Source organism: Hyperolius riggenbachi, chromosome 7 (genome assembly GCF_040937935.1).
Source record: "Hyperolius riggenbachi isolate aHypRig1 chromosome 7, aHypRig1.pri, whole genome shotgun sequence".
NCBI lineage: Eukaryota > Metazoa > Chordata > Amphibia > Anura > Hyperoliidae > Hyperolius > Hyperolius riggenbachi.
Genome location: NC_090652.1, coordinates 155,787,952 through 155,803,213, shown reverse-complemented (window position 1 = coordinate 155,803,213; position 15,262 = coordinate 155,787,952). Strand labels below are relative to the sequence as shown.

The 15,262-nt window shown below is 42.8% G+C and overlaps 1 protein-coding gene across 1 annotated transcript in view; it reads right to left on the bottom strand.

Moving 5' to 3' along the window:
- LOC137525697 (uromodulin-like) overlaps positions 1–15,262 on the bottom strand; it is a 61,819-nt gene that overhangs the window by 17,764 nt on the left and 28,793 nt on the right. Inside the window, exons 6-8 of the mRNA XM_068246859.1 lie at positions 13,399–13,650; positions 11,629–11,782; positions 10,735–10,813 (exon numbers count right to left, since the gene is read on the bottom strand). Coding sequence (XP_068102960.1) covers positions 10,735–10,813; positions 11,629–11,782; positions 13,399–13,650 — 485 coding nt within the window. The remainder of the gene's footprint in view (positions 1–10,734; positions 10,814–11,628; positions 11,783–13,398; positions 13,651–15,262) is intronic.

Sequence of the window (15,262 nt, the reverse complement as noted above, 5' to 3'; positions counted from 1 at the left end):
GCGATCATGAGCAGAGGTAAGTAGACAGAGCCGCTTATCCGCCCCGTGGGACGTAGATAAGCGTGGCAAGAGTAGGGAAGTGGTTAAACTTCAGATTTGATACTTATCTGGGGCTTCCTCCAGCCCCATAAGCACATGTGAGTCCCTCACAGTCCTTCTACGATCTGCTGCTCAGCCGCAATCAGCCCCGGGGCCGAATGCGGCTGAACGGAAGACCGCTGGAGGATGGCGAGTAACTCATACGTGTGTACCTGTAGTTCAAACTATCTCTGGTTTTCTTTAAAGAGACACTAAAGCAAGAATAAATCTGGCTTCAGTGCTTATATTCAGCAGGGGCATGTGTGCCCCTGCTAAAACGCCGCTATCCCGCGGCTAAACGGGGGTCCCTTACCTCCCAAATCCCCTGCGTTCTTTGCAGGGATCTCTTCCGCATTCAGGCAGGGCAAATGGCCGCAGCCCTGCCTCATGGGCGTCTGTCAGCGCATATCTCCGTCTCTCCTCCGCCCTTCTCAGTCTTCCTTCACTGAGGGGGGCGGGGGAGAGGCGGCGATGCGCCGCTGATAGACGGCACTGAGAGGCAGGGCTGCAGCCGTTAGCCCTGCCTCAAGAGCAGCAAAATCTACGACCAAGTTGGCCGTAGATTTTGCAGGGGGGGGGGGGGTTGGGGGTGAAGGGACCCCCGTTCAGCCGCGGGATAGCAGCGTTTTAGCAGGGGCACACATGCCCCTGCTGAATATAAGCACTGAAGCGAGATTTATTCTCGCTTCAGTGTCTCTTCAAAGGACCACTATTGTGAAAATCATACAATTTTAAATAAAATGAGACATATATTACCTTTTTCCTATGTTGCTGTCACTTACAGTAGGTATTAGAAATCTAACAGACAGAACCAACAGGCTTTGAAGTACTGCATCTCCTAATGGGGATTTCTCAGGGTTTTCATTATATTCAAAAGCACTTAGTGAATGGCAGTTGCTCAGACCAGCTGCCAAAAAAAGTGTGTAGCGAGCAGTTAGGCTGGCCAGAATCTTTGTATAAATGCTTTTCAGAGAGTGTCTTTATAAAGAATAGAGGCCATGCTGTGAATCCCCCATGAAGAGATGGACTAGCCCAAAACCTGTCAGCTCTGTCAGATTTCTACCCCCTACTGTAAGTGACAGCTTCTATGCGGAAAAGTAATGTATGGCTCATTTTACTCTGGAAGAACATACTTTTTATTTGTATGTGTTTTCATGTATTTTAAATCTTACATTTTTTGCGATAGTGGTCCTTTAAGAAGAACTTCTGTTAATATGAAGGTACAAAACCCCAGAATTACTTCAGAGGTCTTAGCCAACTACAAGTGGCCCTTATATTGCCCCACAGCAGTGACAGCACTAGTGTTAATCATAATGAATAATTTATTTTTCCCAAGATTCCTCAATTACGCAATTTCATAGGTAGTCTTGATTTTACTTAATTTTCTGTTATTTGCAACAAATGCATTCACGTCTATGAGGCATAAGAAAATACATTTTCGCATATGAGATGTCACATTTTCACATAAATGCATTGAGGTCTTTGAGGCAAAAAGAATGTACAGAGCGGAGAATGGAATGATCAGAGCACTGCATGGAATTGCCGTGCCCTGCCTAAGGGGGGGAGGGGGGGGTTTAATTACCTTACAGGTGTTGTCTCTCTTCTCTCCCCGCAGGTACGCTTTCCCCCAGTATCTGGGGAAAGCTTCGCAGCTGTTAGCGCTGATTGGGCGCACGAGACGGCTAGCAGAGGAAGGCAGCCAATCCGCGTCAAGTGCGGAATATAAAAGGAGGAAGCGGCTGGATAGCGTCATCCAAAAATCCCCGTCTGAAGAGGAGCTGTGACGATAGAAGATATCGTGGCTGCAGTAATGAGGAGAGCCGGGGCGGAGGACGGTGCGGAGTGGTTGGCAGCCCTCATGAGGTGCGGGGCCGAGGAGGAAGAGGCGGCCGTGGCAGGACCTTCCAGGGAGCCGGACAACATGGCGGAGACGAGAGGAGGCGGACATTACGCACTTCGTATGGCGGCGGGGCCGCGGGAAGAGGAAGCGGGTCAACTGGAGGAGGAGCTGGGAGGCCATGTATCTCGGAGAGACGAGCATGAGGGACACCTTGTGGCGGAGTTTTCCGGAGTTGAGGGGGTGGCTGCTCCAGTCGGGGGCGGGCCCGGAAAGAGGCCTAAGAAGGCTAAGAGGCGCTTTTCCCCTCCAGCGAGATCTAATAGGGCAGCTAGCTGCCGGCCCATGCCAAAAAAGGGACGCTTCCGGCCTGCCCAGTCAGGTGGGCAAGCAGCGTCGGCCGCTTTGGAGCCACAAGAGGGTCCTAGTCGGGGCACGCTTGGTGGAGTAGCTGAGGACTCCAGAGCACCGGTTCTCCCGGGTGAGTTGTCTGCGCAATGCAGTATGAATTCTATTAATTCTCGTTTAAACGAAATGTCTGCTGTTATTGATTCCCTGGTTAAATCTGTGCAGCTGCAGCAGAAGGTGTCATTAAATAATGAAAATGTGTTGAATGAAGCTGCTAGTGTGCAGGCTGTTAATGCTACTGTTTCAGTACAAACGGCTCCGGCTGCAGCCTGGGCTAATATTGATTATGCTGCTCAAAGAAAGCAGCCTATGGTAGCACCTGTGTTAAAACCTGGTATTGCTGAGTCTCATTATAAGGAGGCTTTACCATGTGTTTTATCTCCACTTGGTTTTCATCTAAGTACTTCAGTGAAGGAGAAAATTTGGAGTGGAGATTATATTGACCTGTTATCTCTGCTGCCCTTTTACAAAGATTTCACTGTTAAAGATAAGAAAGATGGTGAAGAAGACAGGCGCCGTCCTGTCTTGCGTAATTTTAATAATTAGTAGCAGGCGTTTTGCATATATGCGAGTGTGTTGGGCGAAAGAAAGCCTGAATTGTGCACCAGCTTATTCCAATACCTGGATGTGATTAGCGAGGCGTATAGACAATTTGGAGGCCTAGCGTGGTTCCAATATGACGAGGCATATCGTCAGAGAATGTCTGTTCAGTCCTCCCTTTCATGGGGAACGAAGGATTTAGGCTTGTGGCTGAGTCTTATGCTCCCGCAGCAAAAACAAAAACAAGCTCAGACAGCAGTACAGCCTGTTTCGGCGGTTAAGAAGGGCTTGTGTTTTGCCTACAATGAGGGCACATGCAAGTTCCTTCAAAATTACAGATACAGGCATGAATGCAACTTCTGTGGTGGAATGCACCCGATGTCCCGCTGTTTTAAGAGGGTCGGGTTGCAGGCGCAAAATAGCACGAAGGAGCTTTTTCATAAAAGCCTGGACACCAGTGAGGCTTCAAAAAATGGCTCCGTGGTTAAGAATCTACCCAGACAAGCCGAGCAGCCAGCTAATCACTGAGGGTTTTGAAAAAGGCTTTAAGCTGCCGATATTCGATGGTTAGGGATGCGTTACTGTCCCGAATTTAAAGTCAGTTAATCTACATCCACAGGTTGCGTTTGACAAAATTGCTAAAGAACTGCACTTAGGTCGGGTGGAGGGCCCCTTTTTGGCACCTCCATTCGTGGATTTCAGAATTTCACCACTAGGTGTGGTACCAAAAAAGTCGGAGAAGGAGTTTAGGTTGATTCACCACTTATCCTTCCCACGTAATAGTTCTTTAAACGATAGCATAGATAAGTCTTTAGCATCGGTGTCTTATCTGACGTTTGACAAGACACTGGATGAAATTAGGAAATTTGGGAGTAACGCTCTCCTAGCTAAGGCGGACATTCAGTCTGCATTCCGTTTGTTGCCTATCTGCCCAGATGCGTTTAAATCTTTGGGTTTTTGTTTTGACAACCAATTTTTTTTTGACAAATGTCTCCCAATGGGTTGTGCACTGTCATGTTTTTATTTTGAATCTTTTTCCAAATTTTTAGAATGGTCAGTGAGTCAGAGGGCGTCTGGGGGTGCTTTAGTGCACTACTTGGATGACTTTTTATTCATTGGACCAAGAGATTCCCAGACTTGCCAGACACTGTTGCAAGTTTACAGTGAGACCATGGAGGAGTTTGGTGTGCCTCTAGCGCACGAGAAGACCGTGGGTCCGTGTACCACTTTGTAATTCTTAGGAATTACGGTGGACACGGTGAGAATGGAGTTTAGATTACCAAATAAAAAAATTGAGATTTTAAAAGCATTGTTAAATGTCTTGTTAGTAAAAAGAAGATAGACAGTGAAAGAGATTCAGTCTGTTTTGGGTCATTTGGCATTTGCTTCTAGAGTGATGCCGATGGGCAGGGTCTTTTCGAGAAGGTTGGCAGCAGTTATAGCAGGGCTGAAGTCCCCTGGTTGGCATGTTTCGCTAGATAGAGAACTTAAAGAGGATGTGTTGGTGTGGCATAGCTTCCTGCTTGGTTTTAATGGTAGGTCTTTGTGGCAAAGTGAATTTGTGCTGGATGACAGGATGGAGTTTTTTACGGATGCAGCAGGTTCCGTTGGGTACGGGGCTTTTTGGCAAGGCCAGTGGTCTGCAGAGAGTTGGCCTCAATCCTGGATTGAGGGCGGCGTTACAAAAAATATATTGTTATTAGAGCTTTTCCCAGTCGTTGTGGCTTTAACGTTATGCTTTCAGAATAAGCGGATCCTATTGCAGACGGACAATAGGGGAGTCATGTTTGCGATTAATTGCTTGTCAGCAAAATCTAGTATGGTTGTCAAGCTGCTTAGGCATTTGGTTCTCCTTTGTTTACAATTGAATGTGTGGATAAAAGCGAAATATCTACCTGGAAGATTAAACTTAATTGCTGATTCTTTATCTCGGCAGCAATGGGATACATTCCGGGCTCTGACAGTCGCAGAAGAGGAAGGACAGAGTTGCCCAGAACATTTATGGAGGATCATTTGGTCCTGATTTCAGGCTTAGTGGAAAGGTCGGTTGCCCCCCGGACCTGGATTGATTATAACAAAGCATGGTCTACATGGTGCAAATTTTCAGATGAGTATAATGTACATCCCCTTTGTGACTCAAGTGAAGTGTTTTTGGTTTTCATTTCTAATTGTGTGCAACAGGGGTTCTCGGTGAATAAAGTTGCAAAGTTGTTGGCCGGGATATCATTTTTTAGACGATTGGCTCAGGCTCCTGGTCATAATTCCTACCCGTTGGTTAGACAGTTGCTGAAAGGCTTTGCCAAAGGAGCTAGACATCCTGATGTTAGAAGGCCAGTGTCGTTTGATTTATTGAAAAAAATAATAGAAGTGCTGAGCTTGTTTTGTGTTGATAGTTATGAGTTAGCTTTGTTTAGAGCCGCTTTCAGTTTAGCATTTTTTGGTGCGCTGAGAATTTCAGAGGTGGTTGCTCCCAATAAATCATCATTTTCCCCTCTGGAAGCTGATCATGTTCGCATCATTAGTGATAGAATTGAGCATTCAGCGCTCAAAGACCGATCAGGCGGGCAAAGGAGTTTGGTTAGCAATTGCTGAGTTAGAAGGGGAATTTTGTTGTCCGGTAAGGTTGGTGGGTTTATTTGCTAATATTAGATGCCAGGCTAGGTCCTTTTTGGTGCATAGGGATGGGACGGCTTTATCGGCCTTCCAGTTTAAGGCGGTTTTTCGCAAGTGTCTGGTTCATCTGGGTTTGGGAGGTTTGAAGTTCTCCTCCCATTCTTTCAGAATAGGGGCAGCAACTGAGGCAGTTAGGCATGGATTACCGGATGAGGTCGTGCAGCGGATTGGTCGGTGGGAATCTAGCAGATTCCGATTATATGTTAGACCTCATTTGTCTATTTAATGTTTTGCAGGTAAAACAATAATTTGGATCGTCGGCCATTCTTTTATTTACTGGGCCCAGAGGAGGGCTAAGAACAGGCCATATTCCGAGAACTTGCTGCTGAGCAAGGATGAAGCTCAAGTCTTTTGGCTGGGTATCCGAGGTCTTCAATGGGAGAACCTCAGTTCTGCTATCTATAATAAATTGCATGGTTGGCCGGTTCCTGATATCCTTCTAATTCATTTAGGGGGAAATGATATTGCAAAATTTAACACTATAGACCTTTTGCAGCGCATGAGATCGGATTTATTCGATTTGGCGAGATTTTTGCCAAGTGCAAAAATAATTTTTTCAGAAATAATTCCGAGACTATCTTGGTCTCTCTCCTCAGATCTCAAATTCATGAACAAAATTAGGAAAAGAATAAATCGGTCTCTAGAGAAATTCCTTCCCATGATTGGTGGTTTTTCATTCCGCCATATTGAATTGGAAGGAAGGGAGCCTGGCCTGTTTAGGAATGATAAGGTTCATTTGTCAAGCATTGGCTTGGATATATTGAATGCTAATTTACACTCAGCCATTGAAAGGGCCGCGGTGGTGGGGTGTGGCCAGCCTAGGTTCTAGGCCGGCAGGTGGAAATGGCACCCAGGTATGGGTGGTCCGTTTGGAGTGACCAGTAAAGATTACTGGCAGTTATTATAAAAACTTTCAGTTTGTTTTTGGATTGTTGAATAAAGAAAATGTTGGTTGTACTTATTTAATAAAGGTAACAAAGTTATACATTTAAAAACCCCAATGAAAATGGCCGCGGCCTTAATCCAGCAATGGTGTGTGGTTATTATAGAGTTAAGTGGGTTCAATGGGCAAGTGCAATTCCATGTACAGAGCGGAGAATGGAATGATCAGAGCACTGCATGGAATTGCCGTGCCCTGCCTAAGGGGGGGAGGGGGGAGTTTAATTACCTTACAGGTGTTGTCTCTCTTCTCTCCCCGCAGGTACGCTTTCCCCCAGTATCTGGGGAAAGCTTCGCAGCTGTTAGTGCTGATTGGGCGCACAAGCCGGCTGGCAGAGGAAGGCAGCCAATCCGCGTCGAGTGCGTAATATAAAAGGAGGAAGCGGCTGGATAGCGTCATCCAAAATCCCCGTCTGAAGAGGAGCTGTCCCGCCCACCCCTCCCTGTCGCTGGTCATTTGTTTATTGGGGTATTTGCCTATTCTTGTAGGTAAAGTTCATGGGAAATGGCACCCAGGTATGGGTGGTCCGTTTGGAGTGACCAGTAAAGATTACTGGCAGTTATTATAAAAACTTTCAGTTTGTTTTTGGATTGTTGAATAAAGAAAATGTTGGTTGTACTTATTTAATAAAGGTAACAAAATTAGACATTTAAAAACCCCAATAAAAATGGCCGCGGCCTTAATCCAGCAATGGTGTGTGCTTATTTTAGAGTTAAGTGGGTTCAATGGGTAAGTGCAATTCCAAGACATTTTAATGAAATGACATGCAATTGCAAAATTATGGATTATTATTATGATTACATACTAAATTAATGCAATAGTCTAAAATTTGACTTTACGATTTTGCTTTGTAATTCGGAATTTCGCTGCTCATCACTGAACAGCGCTTTACTTCTTTAAAAAAAAAAAAAAAAAAAAGTTAGCTTAGCTACTGCTTTTTGTGGAAATCCACAGAGGTAGTTAATCAGCTCTGCTGAGATGCTAATTACCCCACCTGTGCATGTGTGTGGTTTTCTGCAAAACATGTTCTGTTGGTGGGCCTTGAGGACAGGGTTGGGGAACTCAACCCAACCTTTTTTCAGCCCGGGAACCGCTTTTCAGCCCGAATGTTTCTCTGGGGATCAGGGGGGTTGTTTGGGGTCGCGGCTGTGGGAGTCGGGGGTGGGCAGCAAGGATTACTAGTATAGTTGCCCCAGTATTGCTAGTATAGTTGCTCCAGTATAGGTAGTATAGTTATCCCAGTATAGCTAGTATATATATATATAGGTATATTGTATAGGTAGCGCTGCTGTGAGAAGAGCTGCTGTAAAAGATGATGCCAGACTCGCAGCCCGGTGCAAAGTGCACTGCGGACCGGGGACCGGGTTTCAAATAAATAGCGACTAGGTAACGTGCGTTACACTGCACGCATTACCGAAAGAAGCTAAATTAAAATGTGTTGCGATGTGTAGGTTTAAAATAGCAAAAGTATTATTAATGTTAATGGAAAAGAAACCTCATGAAGAAACATCTTTAAAGGTGGCGACCCACGATACAGTAAAATGATCCAATTTTAAAGTTATTTGATAATAAGGATCGGTTGTACAGAAAAATCTAAAGCTTTATTTCTCATTTGTTTGAGAAATCTGATTGCATTTCCTATGTTTTTCTATAAATGTGGCAGATTTTTCTGATCAATCTTGATGAAAATAGAAAGGTCTAGGGCAGATTGTTACATTCTTGATTAATGTTTTTTTTTAGCTTTTTCAATCAAGTATTTGAAATAATTGGGGAATAATTAAACACACATGTGGTCAGATGTTTTAAATGTATCAATCAGGAAAATTGATTGAAATTCTTGAAAACAAACATAAAAATTATATGGTGTGTCACCACCTTTAAGGTGTTCATTAACTGTACAATTTTTTTCATGAAATGCAATCTTTCGGTGCGATTTTACTGTTCGAATTGTATAGAAAATTCGCCATTTATGAAGGCAATCGATAAGGACTGATTCTTCGGTCAATTGCTAAATAGGATAAAATCGATCCGAAAGTTGGATTTTATGATCAACTTTAAAGAAAGAATCATTCAGTAAATGTGAACAATCAAGAATTACCTACCGATTATTTTCAACTCCCTGCAGTGCATGAGCTTGTGCACAGTTACCATCAGCAAAACATTATTACCAGGTTCAAAGTGCCAGATTTACGGAACACTATGCAATGAGGTATTGGTTATGAACTTCCATTTTCTTACTGGAATAATTTTACGTGCCTGAAGGAGAACTCTGTACGCCCATTGTGAACTTTATAGCCTGCAGGGTACATGTTATGGAGCACAATTCCCTGAATAGAGTAACAACCTATAATGTCACAATGGACTACGTTAAGCAATTTACACCCACGAAATATGATGGCCGTTATGACTTTATAATGTTACAGTTGGCAGTTTTAGCACCCCATGTACACGTGTATATGTCACAGACTTTCATATACCTGAGTAAAATTCACTTCATTACTGTTATTTTGTTGATAAACATAGTCATGCAAGAAGTTCTGAGTCGTTTTGCTTCCTTCTGTATATCAAAGTCACTGATTGCTCATATGGAAAAAAAACACAATTATATATATGTAGCTATGTAAAGATCAGGATCCTAAGGCTGATAAGGAATTTTTGCAACAAATTCTCCACCTCTGCACAAAAGCTTTCCTGATGTCACAAAATGACGTTATTAGGCATTCAGAAAAAGATGTTTAACTTTATTTAAAGTGAACCCAAGGTAAGAATGATATGGAGGCTCCCATACTTCTTTTCCTTTTAAGCAATACCAGATACCTGACTGCCCTGCTGCTCCTCTGCCTCTAATACCATAGACCATGAACAGGCATGTGCAGATCAGGTGTTTCTGACATTATTGTCAGAACTGACAAGATTAGCTGCATGCTTGTTTCTGACACTACTGACACCAAATAGATTAGCAAGGCTGCCAGGCAACTAGCATTGTTAGGAAATCAATATGAGAGCGTCCATAACACTCTCACCTCAAGTTTACTTTAATTTCGATTGCACATACATTTCACACAAATTTAGAGGACATGCTTCTGATCTGTTCTATTCAGGAGTTCAGGAGTTATCTTTTAATGTGGGAAGTTATCCTTTAATGTTTAAAGTAAACCTGAGACTAAGGATAAAAGAAGATTTATACATAACAGGGGCTTCCTCTAGCCCCCTTCACATTGATCCGTCCCTTGCCATCCTCCTCCACAATCTGGCCCAGTAAGTGTGAATGTTGGGGCTTACTGCGCATGCGTGGCCTGGCCAGATGCACGCACCTCTTTGCGCTCCTGTTGCTGGGAGAGTTCTGCTCCTCTGCAGAATGATGCAAGGTGCGATGGGGAAGCACGCACAGCTGTACTGCGCCTAAGCTGACAGGCCTCGAGTGACCGAATTACCGGGTCAGATTGTGGACGATCCAGGCAGTGGCGAAGGATGGCGAGGGACGGTTCAGCATAAAGGGGGCAAGAGGAAGCCCCAGTTAGTTATGTATAAAACTTCTTTTATCCTTCATCTCAGGTACACTTTAATGCCGGATAAGAAAAAGATTTGTGTTAAAACCATATTTACTTAACTTTATTACAAGTATTTAATGCATTTTAAAAATAGCTAGTATGCAGCAGCTGTTTGAGACATATTTTATGACTGAATATAAATTGAAGACAGTGCATATACATGTAACCAGTATTTATAGGAAAAACACAGCGGCCTTTCCACAAATAGCTCATCTCGTGTTATGTACACAACGCACACGTTTGTGGTATAATGCATGTTACACAAGCATCATACTTGTTGTTTATAGAACGTGAGTTGAGCTATTTGCATAACACCCATTACATTGCTTTTACAAATGCCGGTAAAATGCATGTGCACTGTGCGCATCCATACACATCTCGGGTGGTAAGGAGGTAAACATTGGCCTCGTAATTCTGCAGCACTTGTTGGGCTCTGTGTTTACCCTTATGCCTGCACATGTGCTGCTAAGGTGCCTGCTTAATTTTTCTTTCAGAGGTTTTTATTTTTGTTTTGTTTTTTTGCTTTCTTGGTGATAGAGTTGATGGAGCTGTATTGTTTTTTTTGTTTTTTTTTACAGTTGTACATTGCCCCTAGTAACGATTTCTTCTAAATCAAAGAACACATCAAATTATATTACTTGCTTATTTGTTGTTAACTAGGAGTACTAAAACTGTGATTTAGTAGTGTGTTCAATTCCATACTGTACCTGATAATAATCGAATAGGCCCAAGAGTCATAGTTGCTTGCGCCTCCAGCTTGTCACTGCTAGATCTGGAATAACAGTTCTGGAATACAGAAAAACCATCTATATTAGTATGTTACCCAAAAATTCAGCAAGTCCAAGATCCTTGTCACACAGGCAACTTTGCTGCTGTTATATATTGCCACACTGTGTCTGTAGAGTATATAATATGTTGTATCTTAACTAATACAATCACAGGTGTCTGCGTCCATCTAAAACCATGTGCGCTGTCTAGAGTACTAGTGCACATGTATGGGACCATGGCTACGGGCGTGCATCATACACCTGAGGTGGTGGGGTGCCATGCATGCGTACATGATATGCCATGCGCAGTATGGCAGGAGGTCAGCTAGCACTCATTGATGGAACAGACTAAATTACTACTATACTACACTGTAATATAACCTAATATTTGTAGAGCTTCTGCATCCTCCACCCCAGTGCCTGAATGCAGGGGTGTAACTACATTGATCCTGCCTGCCTTCTGGCAGAGATCTGTCGGCTGGGCCAAACCAAACCTCACTCATATTAAGAAGTAGTTGTAGTTGTAGTTACTGGAAGCAAGGGGTAAGGCGCATAATGCAAAGAGACTTTGGCACCATGACTACCCTTTTGCCTGAAGAAGCGAGCTTAACCGTCAAAACACATTGCAAAGTGGAGCATACGCCAATATTGTTTTTCTAGAATTAAAACAAATTGTGTCTTCTGTTGGGAGGTAAATCCACTACAGCCTCCCTTTTAAACTGTTTTTAGTGTACTTTTTCCTATTTGGTACCTCTGTTTTGCCCATTTTTAACAACATGTTATTGATTTCATTGAATTAAATATATTCACAAGTAAAAATATACCGGTACTTACAGGAGCACATGTGTCTTTGCAGAGATAAACTCCACAATGCAAATACACATAGCTGTAATCACCAATGAATTTGAACATCTGAAGGTAGAACTTCCCTTGGCTGGATATACCATTTTCTAAAATCTTTATAGTTGAATCTTGTGGGTTAGGACACCTGCCAAATAATATCATGAAATAAGTAACAGAATAATTTTCAAACTAATGCTCTAAGGCAATTAATGTGTCCAGTTAAAGCAAACTCCCAGATAAGCAGTACATTCCAGTCTATCGTACAACACACTAATTTTAAATTTTTTTTTTTTTTTAAGCTTTCTTTGTAATCTGATTTCACAATGGACAACTGTCCACTGTCCTTGTGGGCAGGAAAAGTGACACAAGTGCCTGAAAGACTAGAATAGGAAAGTCCAAAAACTTCCTTTTTGAAATTAAATAGTGTGGAGAAAAATAGATCTTTTGCCAAATTGTTACTGTTGTCTTTGTTCCTCTTTGGAAGCATTCCACATATTTACTTCCTATAAACACAAATGGCTGTAACGTGGACCCCTGCGGTCGCCAAGATAGGAACTGAGGAAGGACTGGTGCACACCAAGCATTTTTGGTAGCGTTTTCAAAACCGCTACCGCCTGTGAAATGGTGCACACCAGGGGTTTGAGGTTTTTAGCAAACCGCAAACGTGGCTCCTGCAGCATTTTTGCAGTTTGCAGATGCGTTTCTGCATCAATGTAAAGTTTAGGAAAAGCTCAAACCGCTCTGAAAAACGCTATATCAGAGCAGTTTTCCTGGCGTTTTTGTTACAGTAGTTGTTCAGTAACAGCTTTACTGTAACAATATATGAAATCTGCTACACAAAAATGCTCCAAAAAAACACTAGGCATGTTTAGAAAACCTTAACATGCCTAGAATCGCTTTGAAAATCTGCTTCAAAAACCTCTAGCGTTTTAAGGATCTGCTACAGGATTTTGGTGTGCACTGGCCCGAACAGTACTAAGTGCCTATTTCCAATGTGCCCGAATCTGGGCAGAATCTGCAGCTTTTCTTCACAAACGATGGGGCAGGTAAACACTGCCTATCTGTCTAGTGGCTTGCTGTCCAGATCACACTGTGGTGCTAATCTGGATGGCATGCTTCAGATTCATGCAGAATGCAGTCGAATCCATATTGGCGTGCATGGCCGCGGGGATGCGGCGATTTCACTGGGGCATTCATGCTGAACAGGATTATATGACAAAAGCGGAGAAAAAAAGAGGCTTCAGAGTCTCTTTAAAGAGTTTCTAAGTAAAAAATTACAGAGCCAGAATCTGGCCACCCCATCTGCATTGTTGCAGCCAACTCGCAGCTCGGAAGCCACTGTTTAATTGGTGGCTGCCAAGCTGGGGGGCGGGCCACAACAGCACAGGTGGGGGTTTCTGAAGAGATTCGGAAATATGGCCATGGCCCATGACCACACTGCTGAGAAGGGGACCCGAACACGTCAGGACAGGTAAGTATTTCACCCCGTGACCCTACCCCATCCATCCTCATTAAGACAGGCTCTTTCATTTTTACCTCAGGTACTCTTAAATATTTTTGAAATTCCAGACACTGCATTGTTCTTGCAGATATATAATTCAGAATTTATTTAATGCAAAACAAGAATGACAGACCAGAACATTGGCATTTTATATAGCAGAAGTGTCTGTTTCCACATTCTTACTATGATAAGCATCCTTAAGAAATAGCAGTAGACTAATTGTACAGATCTTATTATATTACACTACTTTAGTGCCTTACTGATTTATTATGATGTTGTACTTCACCGCATCATAGATGTTGTTGGTTGGGGTACTGTAACAGTTTATCATCAAAAGACTGAAGTCAACAGCAGCATTTCCACTGTCTTCAATATAGACGCCAACGTATAAATTCGATTGAGTTGACAGGGATATAACAGAGTCAGTGTAGGGAGTCGTATAGCTGATATCTTTGTAAATTGCCATCTTCACCTTAAATTGACCGGAATTTTCAATGCCGATATACACTATGCTATAAAGACACAAATAAGTGACACAATACAGTGAGGATATTTTATTTCTAGGTGCACTTCTTCCATTGCTAGTTAAAAGGAACCTAAACTGAGAAAGATATGGATTTTTCCTTTTAAGATAATACCAGTTGCCTGACTCTCCTGTTGATCCTGTTTCTCTAATACTTTTAGCCACAGCCCCTGAACAAGCATGCAGATTAGGTGCTCTGACTGAAGTCAGACTGGATTAGCTGCATGCTTGTTTCAGGTGTGTGATTCAGCCACTACTAAGAGATCAGCAGGACTGCCAAGCAACTGGTATTGTTTAAAAGGAAACATCCATATCCCTCTCAGTTAAGGTGGCCATACATGGTACAATTTTTCATTTTATTTATTAGATAATTTAGTTTGATTATTCCGTTAGATCGAATATAAAGATTTTTCCATCATGTTCGAACAGATTTTTTTCGGAAAAACGGGATAATCGTTCGAATTTCTTGATCGAAAAAAAAAATATTTTCAACTTTCATTCGATTCGATCATTTAGATCGAAAAAAATGGGAAAATCAGACTATTTACACTATTTAAGATATTTACAAGAGTACAGGTAACAAAAAATAAAATACACTTGCCACTAGATGGGTGACTAATTAAAGAGACTTTCAGTTCAAAAACACATCTTTACCTCGTGTGAGGGAAGCCTCTGAGTTCTAAAAAGGCAGCCCACAGCATCCTCTAGTCCCCGATTGCTGATTGCAGACCCTCCAGCTGATCAGGGCCGCATTCCTTTTCTGGCACAAGCGTGGCTGTTCTACAGCTGCACAAGCACGGCCGCATATGCACAGTAACATGGAGTCACTCATGCACGAGTGGCTCCTCTGGCTTACCCATACAGGCGCAGTATAGCCATGCTCGTGCTTGAAGAGAAGCGCACGCCCAATCATATTACTGACAATCTCTTGCCGGTAATCCTTAACGATTCCATGAGCAACAACTGGGCAGCCAAAGGGAATGCCTTGGGAACAGAAACGTAAACTCCCGGGCTGCAGCATGTTTTGGATTTCTGAGGCGTTTCTGCCTTCAATGTTAAGTATATGAAAAACGCAAAGCACTCTGGAAAACGCCAGATCAGAGAGGTTTTCCAGGCGTTTTTGTTACAGTAGTTGTTCAGTAACAGCTTACTGTAACAATTTAAGAAATTTGCTTCACAAAAACGCTCTAAAAAACGCTAGGCATGTTTAGAAAACCTCACTAAACATGCCTAGAATCGCTCTGAAATCTGCTTCAAAAACCTCTACGGTTTTGAGGATCTGATAGAGGTTTTGGTGTGCACTGGGCCTAACTCCTTCTATTTTAACGACGGCAGAGAGTGGTGACATGAGAGTGGGGAGAGAGTGGGTGGGCCACCCGGGAGCTAACTCCTCCTATCCCAGTTTTGTAACTATACCCGCTATAGTACCATCACATTGTTTTTATGGACATTTTATGGATCTTTTATTAAAGGAGTAATGCACTATTAGATGCCGGTCCTCTGTCATTTATATATTTTTTACAAGCCTAAACCATATCAGGAAGCGGGTCATCCCCCCAGGAGTGAGTAAAAGCCAGACGAGGAGGAATCCAAATGACTGA